The sequence below is a fragment of the Vulpes lagopus genome, chromosome 6 (assembly GCF_018345385.1).
Source record: "Vulpes lagopus strain Blue_001 chromosome 6, ASM1834538v1, whole genome shotgun sequence".
In the NCBI taxonomy this organism is placed as follows: Eukaryota; Metazoa; Chordata; class Mammalia; order Carnivora; family Canidae; genus Vulpes; species Vulpes lagopus.
Genome location: NC_054829.1, coordinates 1,894,250 through 1,904,926, shown reverse-complemented (window position 1 = coordinate 1,904,926; position 10,677 = coordinate 1,894,250). Strand labels below are relative to the sequence as shown.

The window sequence follows — 10,677 nt, the reverse complement described above, 5'->3', positions numbered from 1 at the left end:
TGGTAGTTTTGAATGGTCTAGTCAAAAAATACTTTTGGTATAGAAAAGTCTGTGCGTACAGTTCAAACTGGTGTCTGGACTGGGCAAACGTTATTGCATCGTGGCTGGCCCCTGCCCTCCCACCCTCCCAGCTGCCCCTCCTGCCGCGCAGGCACCCCACGTCCTCCCCACCCCGGCCTGTGGGCCGCACACCTGAGCAGCAAGAGGCTGCGGGGAAGGCAGTGCTGTGAACGGAGGAGGGGACGGTGCTGTCTTGAGGCTCTGACTGTCGTCACTTGGTATTAACAGCCCTGGCGCCTGGGCCATGCGAGGCCAGCCCAGCACCGTCAGCCTGTATGCAGGTGACCTACGTTCATGCCCGGGACACACGCACCAAGCACCACCACTCACAGAAGCTTCCATCCGGGGGGGCTCCTTTGGTAGGGGAAGGAGGGGACGCATGTGGTCAGGGTGGGAAGGACAGTGGGGTGCTGTGGTTTCCAGTGGCAGGAGGGCAGGCTCTAGCAGGGGGGCACACCTCACTGCAGTTGCAGGTTTTCAGTGTTAGGGTGGGGGTGACATCAAGAACGAGGGACCGCTGTGGGGCCAAATCAGTAAAGGGGTTTGTCGTCACTGGCAACCAACCAGGGATAAATTATAGGGTTTCTTATTGGCAACAGGGACAGTCGTTTAGAAAGCTGGATATTTATTTGGATTTACAGTAATTGGCAAAATTCAGTCTTCTTGGAGGCAAAAGTACCTCTCCCAGTTACGGGCAAACTGAAGAAAGGGCCTCACCGAGAAGCTGCAGGGACTTCACATTGCGGATGCCGGATGCCGGATGCCGGATGCCGTCTGCTAAGTGAGCACCATTATCGCCACGCCTGCTTCCGCGTTCCCGGAGAACAGCACAGCGGTCTCGGCCCGGGCCCGGGCCCGGTCTCGCGGCTCCGCGGCGGGCAGGCCGGGCAGGCCGGGCAGGCCGGGCAGCGCTCCCAAGGAGGTTCAGGCGAGCGTGCGCTGCCGGGGTTTGATCCGTGGATACAGCTGGGGAGCAAGGGAGCCGTCAGGACGAGGCCGCGGCACGCCAAGCCGGAGGGTGCGCCCGGCGGCCGGGGTCCCTGGGCCGCTGTCCCGTCAGGCCGACACTCGGCGGCCACCCCCCACCGGCTGCACCCCCGCCCCAGGACAGCCTCTCCTAGGCCTTGGCGCTAAGACCTGCGGCCGTGACCGAGAGGCTCCCTTCCCCGTCCAGGCCGGCGCCTCGGCCCGTGGGCCTTGGCGCCCAGGCACCTGCTCTGCCCCAGGGCTGACGCAGCTGTAAACGCCAGAGGTAGCGACCGGCAGTCCCCCCACCCGGAAACAGTTCGGGACTGGCTGCTCGCCAAAGCTCCTGTGTCGGGGCGCTCGGGCTCAACAGGGTGCCCCCAGGGTGCGATCACGGGACCTCCCCATTCCCAGAGGTGGCGCTGAGGGCGGACAGGGGGTCGCCTGCAGGCTCTGTGCTCTCTGGGCCGGTAGGACAAGGATAGCACCGCGGGACCCCGAGCCGCGAGCTCCCAGTGCTTACCCCCAGCAGGTTCTTGGGCACGTAGCCCTCCCGGTCCCCAAGGCGAGCCCACCACCACTCAGTCTCGCTCTCGTCCTTGCGCCTCAGGATGGTGATGGCATCCCCCTCGTGGAAGGACAGCTCATCGCTGTTCTGGGCCTCGTAGCCCCACAGAGCGTACACCACCCCTTTGTTCATCACGCCCAGCTTCTCCTGCACCCCTGGGACGAGAGGGCAGCAAGCGGTCAGGGCAGGGCCCGCAGTCCCTTCTCCGCCCGCCAGGAGCCCACTACCGAGGGGCTGGGGCCCGAGTGCTCGGTGTTCCTGCTGGGGAGCCTGACGGTCCCCACCCGACAACTGCCACCAGTCGGTGACAAGGAAGCCGCGTGACTGCTTCTGGGTGTGGGGGCCCCCAACAGTGGCAGAGCACCCCGCCAGCTCCTGCCTGCGTGACTGCAGGGACCTGGATGGGTGGGTGACCTCCTGCTGCCCTCCTCCCGGCACGGCGGTCACTGGGACTGTAGCCTCAGGGGTTTGGTGCCCGCTTTGGTTCGTCACAGCGTCCCCAGGGTCTAGTGGGGGGCTGGGCCCGCAGGGTCTCGAGGTAGGTGTGCGGCGGACGCCCTGCAGCCGCCGAACCCCTTCCAGCCCTCAGGAAGCCAGACGGTGGCGTCCGCAGCTTAACTAGAACAGGATGAGCCTCACTCCTCCTCGGCGGTCACCCCAGGCCGTGGGGGGCGCTTCCACCCTGGCTCGCGCCTGCAGCCGCCGTGGCAGGACTTCAAGCCCTGGGGGGCCCCAGAAATGGACAGATGGGTGCTGCCCAGCCTCCCCCGCCCCCAGCTGCTCCACCCAGGGGGGCCATCTGCGCAGAGAAGCGCTGTGTTTTCAGCAATCTGGCAAAAACCTGACAACATGGATTTTCAGAGGTTTTCAGGATGAGCCTAAGGGGCAGCGTGACCTCCATTCTGACGAGCCTGCTGGGCCACTTCCCAAGGGGAGCCAGGCCTTGCCCGGGGCCAGCAGCACCCCGCGCTGTCAGCCCTGCACCCCGGGGAGGGGCGTCGGCGCGGGCCAACCCCACCCCCGCGTACCATACAGGAACTGGGAGCACTGGATGTAGCCTTCCTCCATCTCTTCACACTTGTCCGCGGCGGTCTCGATGTCGCTGATGGTGGACGCAAAAATGGCGGCGCCGCTCTCCACCAGCTGTTTGCAGAGGTGGACGCTGTTGCAAGACGCGGCGCAGTGCAGCGGTGTCCTAGAAAGGAGAGCGGGTGAAGACACCTCGAGGCACCGCCCAGGCCGGCCGGGGACCTCCAGGGACGTCCAGGGCCGGGCCGGGACTCGAGCCCCACAGGTTTGTGTCGGTCTTTTGAACGACATGGTTTCCCCTAACCCAGGGCACACCGCATGTGCACTGCTGAGTAGCCGGGGCCCCCAGGGACATCCCCACCGACAGCCCGGGCACACCTCGGCGGGGCGATGGTGGAAGGTGTCAGGCGTATTTTGACACAATTTAAAAGACCCAGATGTTCAAACCCCACGGGCAGGTGCCTGAAGTTCCCAACGAAGCCTGCAGGAGACCCAGGGCCCGCACAGCAGCAGGAGGGCCCTGTGGGCAGCCACAAAACGTCCACCTAAAGCAGGACTCCGCTTCCCCTCTGCACCGGTCATTGGTCGTTTAGAGCCAGGGTAAGAGTAACCATCTGCCAAAGGTGCAGCGCACAGCGTTACGCGATCAGGTCTACGGAAACCACGATCAGACCTGTGCCTTTCACAAGAGAACCAGAGAGCTAGAGCCGGAGGCCAGGCGAGGCGGCCTGGGGTGACGTGCCGCACACGCCCACCCTTTCCTGCCCTTGCATCTCCCCATGTCCTGATGGTGCGGGAGGAGCGGGGGGCCACCTCCTACTGGAGACCAAGCGCCCTGGGGCCCCTCACCAGCCGTCACTGTCCGCAGCGTTCACGTTGACCCCGAAGTCCAGCAGGAACTTCACAATGTGGTGGTGGCCGGCGCAGACGGCGTTGTGCAGGGGGGTGATTCCTTCGTCGTTGGGCTTGCTAGGGTCTTCCACCTAAGGGCACGGGGCACTCGTGAGCCCCACCTCTCAGCACAGGGGGCAGCCCTGGCCTGCGGCCACCCCCAGCTCACCTCGTAGATGATCCTTTGCACCAGGTCAAACTCCCCTTCCAGAGAAGCATCGAGGAGCAGCGCCAGCGGATTGAACCGGACTCTCAGCCCGTGCCCTGTGCGCTCCGAGTTCGGTTTCTTCAGGTTGGTCCGTTTGGTCTGCCAGGAGGAAAGCATGCTTTTGACTTAAAGGTCATGTGCCAGTGCACCAAGCCCTGGTGGAGAGGAGGGACGGGGACGGAAGCCAGCAGCACTGAGCAGCCCCTGGCGTCAAAAGGCACGCCCACTCGCAGGCCCAGCCAGGCCCGCTGTGCCTTGCCCGGAGTGCTGGGGAGAGCTGCTCAGGGGCTGGCCCTGGCTCTTCAGGGCACCCGTGCTGGGGAGTGAGGTGGGTGACAGTCAAGCTCGAGAGCCGGCCGCTCATTCCTACCAACTACAGCGGACTCTCACTTCCTCCTCTCTGCTTCACCAACACTGACCTCCCACCAGAGGGTTCTGTCTAGAAGGTTCTTCTCCCCGTTGCCTGCCCTTCAAATTCCAGCCACAGCTTCCCCTCCTCGGGGAAATCTAACTGGGTCCTCTAGAGAGAGCTCTGCAGCCCTGTGCTTCTCCAGAGCCCCATCTGTGTACTGATGTACTGCCCTCCCCCTCGGCCTCAGTGGGGACAGGGACGAGAGTCTGGCAAGCCCCACTGCCCCCAGCGCTATGGCTAACACGGGCAGGTCCTCCACAAACACTGGCTGGCCGAGCAGGAAGCCGTGGCCCTGGTCTAGGATGACACCCACCGTAGAGGCTCCTGGCGGGGGCACAGCAGGGGGCAGTGGTTGGGGGTCCTGGTCTTCCCCTGGTGAGGGGGCCTCGGCCCCAGGGCTGGGGACCTGCTCTGTGGATGGGGCTGTGGCCACGTTGTTGTTGTCATCCTCGGCGGGCTCAGCGGTTTGGTGGGTGCTCTGGGGACAGATGAGGCCCTCCGGTTCAGGGGAAGGGAGCTCATTATCATTGGCGTCTGAAGATGGGGCAGGCTCAGCGGGGAGCGGGGCTGTGGGCTGGGCAGGGCTGGCCTCTCCCAGATTCCCGTTGGTGTTTCCATTGTCCACGTCGGCCAGGGTGCCCATGAAGTCCTGTGAGGGACTGGGCTGGTAGAAAGGGGTGCCCTCCATGCCTCCTGCCAGGGTGTTGAAGCGCTGGTATAGCAGCTTCTGGATGTTGGGCCCACCGGGCCCCTCGGGCTCCGTGATGGAGCTGCGCTTCTTCAGGGGCCGCGGTGCGTTGGCCAGCTTCCGGCGCAGAGCCTCTAGGTCGGCGTCGCTCTGGTAGCGCAGCGGGGAGTGCACGATGGGTGTGAGTTTGGTGGGGCTGAGCGGCCGTGGCAGGCTCTCCACAGTGCCGGTGCCGCTGTCTCCGGGTGGGGCTGGGCTGTCCTGCTCTGGCTCTTTCTCAGCACTTTCGGAAGGCGGCTGGGGCTGCGATGCACTTGTGGCCAGCGACCCGTGAAGAAACGGTAGTGGCGAGGGGGACGTTGAGCCGGACGGTAACACGGGTTTGCCGTACACTGGAGGAGACAGGACAGGGACAACTAAGTCCCTGTGATTGCAGGGCTGTGGTGCTGCTGAGACCTACTCTTAAATCCCCCAGGAACCCTCTGTTCAAACCCCCCACCCCGACCCCTTTTGGAATGCAGAGTGTCTCTCTTACGGGTTTTTACATTTGGGCTTCTAGAGTTTGGGCTTTTTCAAACAGAAGAAAGAAAAAAAGAGTGGTTGCAGACCCGACCTTCCCAAACCAACCCTCCTTGTTTTCTGTCCGAGGAGGAAGACACCATCTCTACAGAGCATGTGACCCTCAGGTTCAGTCTCATGCTGTGAAACACAGGCTGCTTTGGACAGGACGGCTCTGCCTGCAGGCCCAGGAGCTGTGGAGAACGGGGCCAGAGCCCTGCCAAAGTAAGCAGTGAGCTTCCGCTGGGGCTTGGGGGAGCCAGGCACTCCTACGAGTCTGGAAGCACGCGCCCAAGAACGTGTACGGAGGCCCTAGCCCAGCCTGACCCGCAGGACCCTGGTGGGCTGGTCACAGCACCACCTGCCCTGCTATGTATGAAGCCAGGCTCTGTTCTCTCACCTGCCTTCCTAGAACACCTCAGCTCCCAGGGCTGATTGCCCCTCACCACATCAGGGCTCTTCTCCCCTGTGGACTCTGGGGTAGTGCCCCCCCCCCTCAGCACACACATCCTTGCCTTCCCTCCAGGGGCTTGGCTCAGCTACTGTCAGGGTGGCGAGAAGACCACATCTGGGCAGAGCCCCCTCAGCAACCCCTGGAAAGCTCCTGCACAAGTTTCCATGAAGCAGGAGAAAGAGAGGAATTTCTAGGAGCTGGGCTACCCAAATACCACGGGGAGGCAGGTACTTAGATAGGAAGGGAGAGCTCCGTGTGTGTCATCTTTTACCCCCATCTCACACAGACATCTGAGGCCACACTGTATGTAAGAATCCAAGTTTTAATCCTAAGTAGTATGTGGCCCAAACGTAAGACTATGGGTTGGCATTTTAAGGAAAAGTATAGTTTGTTAGCCCCAAGAGAAAAGGACAAACCCACTGTACCTGCTTTAACAGACTTATTTAAAGTGCTGTGCACTGCGGGCTGGTAATTCTTAGGAGGTGTGGCTTGCTGGAGGTACATGGAGTATATGGAACTTGAATTCACTGTCTGGGGTCCTTTCCTGGGGGACTGTGGCCTTGACCCTTTATCAGCCAGAAAGGGCCTAATGGCCACAGTCAGTGGGAGTTCAGGTTTGCTGTCACCAGCTGGAAATGCAGGAGGCCCTGCTGGCGGGTATGTGGGACTCGGTGGCACGGAAATCCTCTGCTGAATCTGCTGTGAGGAACCCGGAGGGTGGCTGCTGCCCGTGGGGGGCAGTGGGGCGGGTTTCTGCCGACTGGACAGGCCTGCGCTGGGCCTGGGCAAGCTGCCTTCCTTCCTCCTCTCCAGGGAGTTTGTGGAGCCAGGGCCAACGGGAGCAGGACTTGGGTACGTCCCATAGCTTGGAGGCAGCTGCTTGCCGACACCAGGGATGGGGGGTGGCACTTTACCAATCTCGATGCCCTAAATTTAGATGTTAAGAAGAAAAACAAAGTCACCCTTTGAAAAGTTAAGCAAATTTCTATCCATAGTCATTAGAGAATACAAAGTAGGACTTGTAATCCTTCCAATTAGAAGGCGACCAGGCACAGGACACAGTGTGGGAATCAAACACGGCAGGGCCTGGTGCCCATCTGCAACAGAACAATCCTGACCGCAAAGCATTACACCTGCACACCACTCAGCTGGCTCAGGGTCCTTGAACTTCTTCAGATGCGGTCATATTTAGACACTAACAGGATTAATTTGCTTCATGACACCTGTCACCCCTTAGATGAAGATGAAGGCAGAAATGATATTGTTGGTGTTTTGTGATAAAGACAAACAGCCTACCAGCTTCTCTGTGGCTCCTAAAGCTGACAAGGGCGTCGGCTGGCTTGAGACAGCCCCCTGCTTGAGGGGACCCTCCATGCTTGGGTCTTTCCAGTCCATACTGCTGATCTGCGTGGGCTTCACTGAAGAGCTGGTATTCTGTTTCAATGTTGGCCAGTTTCCATCATTGGCTTGAAAAGAACACAGAATTTGAATAAAATTTTTCTTGAAATTAGTGGGAGCAAGCACCTAATAACCCTCGGCCAGAAGCAAAGATCACCTTCTGGGAGATCATATCCTGATGGGGGCTCCATGAACCAGGCGGCTGACCGCCCCCCTCCCCACACACAGGCTGGTACACAGCAAACCCGAGGGTGGTGTGTGCTGGTGAGGCAACTCTCTCATGTGTACAGAGACTCGATCACCATGCATGGGGCTGCTGCAACCCAGGTGAGGGGCCAGCGGACTGTGAAAACCTTCCCAGGCCCCTATCTAAATACAGGTCAAGGGATCCCTGGGTGGCGCAGCAGTTTAGCGCCTGCCTTTGGCCCAGGGCACGATCCTGGAGACCCGGGATCAAATCCCACGTCAGGCTCCCGGTGCATGAAGCCTGCTTCTCCCTCTGCCTGTGTCTCTGCCTCTCTCTCTCTCTCTCTGTGTGACTATCATAAAAATTAAAAAATAATAATAAAAAATAATAAATAAATAAATACAGGTCAAATCCACTACATCAACACCAATAAATAAAATAAGCATCGGCCCTTACTTTTCAAACATGACTTATAAAACCAATTACATACAGCAATTTAAAAAATTTATCTTTTGACTTCACAACAGGTTAGACCTGTACTACTTGCACATTAAAGGAAGAATTTGGCTTTAATTTGTTAGAATAATTCAAGATCACAAGAGGCCAGTACAAATTCCCATTGATTGGAGTAGCAAGCTATCATTCTGTTGCAGTGATTAGAAAGCTAGTCGAACCCGTGTTTTTAGGAAAGCTGCTGAAAAGATGCTCTTTTGTTGTTTTTAAACAAAGTATTTTCCAAACTGAGAAAGGTGCAGAAGCAATCCCTCCTAGCAGTCATAGTGACATAAGTTACAGCATCTGCAGGAGTCCGGTTCTAGCCGGACTCAGGCTCCCATTCTCTCCACGGCAGGCACTGATGCAGGACTGGGCTGAAGTGGGAAAGACCCCAGCCATCAGCCACATGGAACCGACGGAAATCAGCCCTCTGACAGGAACAGCACTTCCTCTTTCCTGCCCCCACCACCCAGCACGAGCAGCAGGGAAATCGCTCTTCTTAGAGCAACAGTGCCTGCACCAAGAACTGCGACTCGGGAGACAGTCTGAGTAAATGCTCACAGGTGCTCTGAGAACAAGCCCAGAGGGTGCCTCTCGTGCAGTGACGGGGGCAGAGCCTCAGAGCGCCCTTGCTGGGCCCGGTCGGGGCAGTCTCCCACTGCTCCAGGCAGCAGGGTCCAGAATGGTTCTGGCCAGACTGCAAGGGTGCTGGCGAGGCATTCCGAGGCCCCAGTCCAAACTACCGCCTTGCTCCGCATGATTGGTCTGCCTCTTCCAGGCAAGAAGTGTGTGTGCCTTCATGTCCCATTGGTTGTACCTTAGAACTGGGGGACGTGTGGCCAGAAGCACATGGGTTCACCAAGGATACACAGAGGTGGCCCCTCTGGGCTGATGGGGAAACAGAGCCCCAGCCGACTTGGGAGGGAGGGAGGGTGGGAGGGCCAGCCCCAGGGGCCTCAAGGAGTGTGGCCAGCAGCTGCTTCTGAACCCCACAGCGATGGGAAGTTTTATGGACATCAGCCACAAAGGGACTGAAGATAGGACTGGGAATTTCCTTCCTCAGGGTGAGGCAGGGGGTGCAGAAGAAAGATCACTTATTTGCATGATAAAAGATTATAATGCAATGGTTATCTTCAAGTATGATGGGGGGTTCTTGTATAGGAGCCAAATCTGAAGTCCTTAATGAACTCAGAAAAAAAATCATCTTAATTTCTTAAAAACAAAATAAAAAAACCCCTTGCTGTGCAGCACCTGTGAAACCCTTCCTGAGGAGGAGCTGGTGTGTGTGGTCCAGGCCAAACTCCACACCTATCTACTGAAGGAAATGTGGAATTTTTTCCAAGTCTAGATGGGATAAGCAGACCTTTGTCAGTTTGGAAAACAAATGATTGCTGATTTAGCAGCAGAGAGGGCCAGAGTCCCCCACTGGGCCTGCCAGCCGACATACGGTTTGCAAACGGGTTTGCAGAGTGCCCTGAGGAGTTGCAGTCAGGCCCGACGTCGAGGTCTGATACTGTCCACAAGCCAGTCACTCTGGGCTTCCCATGGCCATCTGTGTGACATGGAACCAGAAGGACAGTCGACAGCATGAGTCAGAGTCCCCCCAGGGAGATTTCTCCTCCCAGCTCCAGGTCTGGGCCAAGATTCTGTCTCCCGTGTGGGGGGTGTGCACGCCTGCCTGTGTCCAATCATCTTACACCATAGTGGAAAGACCTAGGCGATGGCTGAACTTCTGTGGGACACATTCTCCGGGCCCTGGCAATGCCTGCGAGGTGGCCCAGCACACATCCACAGAGAAGAGGGGATGGGAGCCGTCCTCGTCTCAGGAAGCATGTAAAATGAAGTCAGCAGAGAAGTAGCTGGCTGTGCGAATAATCTGCCATTGGAACAGATATATCTACTCCCACTGTAGGGTGGTTCAAACTATAAGTAAGAGCTTCCCCAAGAAAGCTGCCATTAGAGATTCGCATGGACCATGTGCTCCTTGTGGCTGCTGAGACACAGTCGTGGAGAGAGCTGAGCCGGGGTGAGAAGAAGCCCTGTGCCCCACTGCAGGAGGGGCAGACCTGTTGCTGCTCAGACTAGGTGCCAGGCAAGGGAACACGAGCAAACAGACAGGAGACGGCACGGATCTACCATGAAACTTGAAATCACCCCTCAGGACAGCTCAGTGAAGGAACGCTGCACAGCAGCACTGCACTCCCAGAGTCCGTGTGTTACGGGGAAATGTGCCAGCACAGCATAAAGAAGTCTCACTGCAAAGAAGCTCTGCTTCTTAATGCTTAGAAACAACCACCTTCTTCTGAGCAAGGAGAGGAGATTCTCTGAAGCACCTGCCCTGCCCTTGCTTGGGAAGCATCCCATCGGGAGAGCTACGCGGCAGCATGGTGCTGGTCACAGCACACGGTTCAGTGCAGCCAAGGGTCAAAGTGATGGTCTGTAGACCAGATCAATCATGACTATGCTGAGCGGTGGAAGGAAAGAGCAGCCCCAGTGCACTGCTTATGGAGAGGCTGCCCCTCTGCCCAGGCATGCCTGTGCTGGCAGGAGCAGCAAGCTCAAATGCCCTCACGGGTAAACAAAACCCGTGGCATGAGAGGATCGGGTCTTAAGTAATTCATGTTTGAAGAGCCACACAGTAAAGACATTCAGCTCAGTAAAGAGAATGTGTTCTCAATGTGGGGTCATATCATTACTGTGGTGGCACACAACTCCCACACACTGCCCAGAAGACAAAGTGCTTTGGGGGAATCTAAGGGTGGG

At 58.3% G+C, this 10,677-nt stretch overlaps 1 protein-coding gene across 2 annotated transcripts in view; it reads right to left on the bottom strand.

Annotated features, from left to right (window-relative positions):
• Positions 1 to 664: 664 nt before the first annotated feature.
• The window catches only part of PPP1R13B (protein phosphatase 1 regulatory subunit 13B), an 87,527-nt gene continuing 77,514 nt past the window's right edge, over positions 665 to 10,677 (bottom strand). The window contains exons 10-18 of one of the 2 annotated variants that reach the window (XM_041758060.1): positions 9,362 to 9,466; positions 7,131 to 7,300; positions 6,260 to 6,761; positions 4,448 to 5,214; positions 3,684 to 3,821; positions 3,473 to 3,606; positions 2,623 to 2,789; positions 1,550 to 1,749; positions 665 to 1,026 (exon numbers count right to left, since the gene is read on the bottom strand). In XM_041758060.1, the coding sequence (XP_041613994.1) occupies positions 985 to 1,026; positions 1,550 to 1,749; positions 2,623 to 2,789; positions 3,473 to 3,606; positions 3,684 to 3,821; positions 4,448 to 5,214; positions 6,260 to 6,761; positions 7,131 to 7,300; positions 9,362 to 9,466 (2,225 nt within the window). In that variant the 3' untranslated portion in view covers positions 665 to 984. The remainder of the gene's footprint in view (positions 1,027 to 1,549; positions 1,750 to 2,622; positions 2,790 to 3,472; positions 3,607 to 3,683; positions 3,822 to 4,447; positions 5,215 to 6,259; positions 6,762 to 7,130; positions 7,301 to 9,361; positions 9,467 to 10,677) is intronic. The other variant, XM_041758061.1, reaches the window with a different exon arrangement.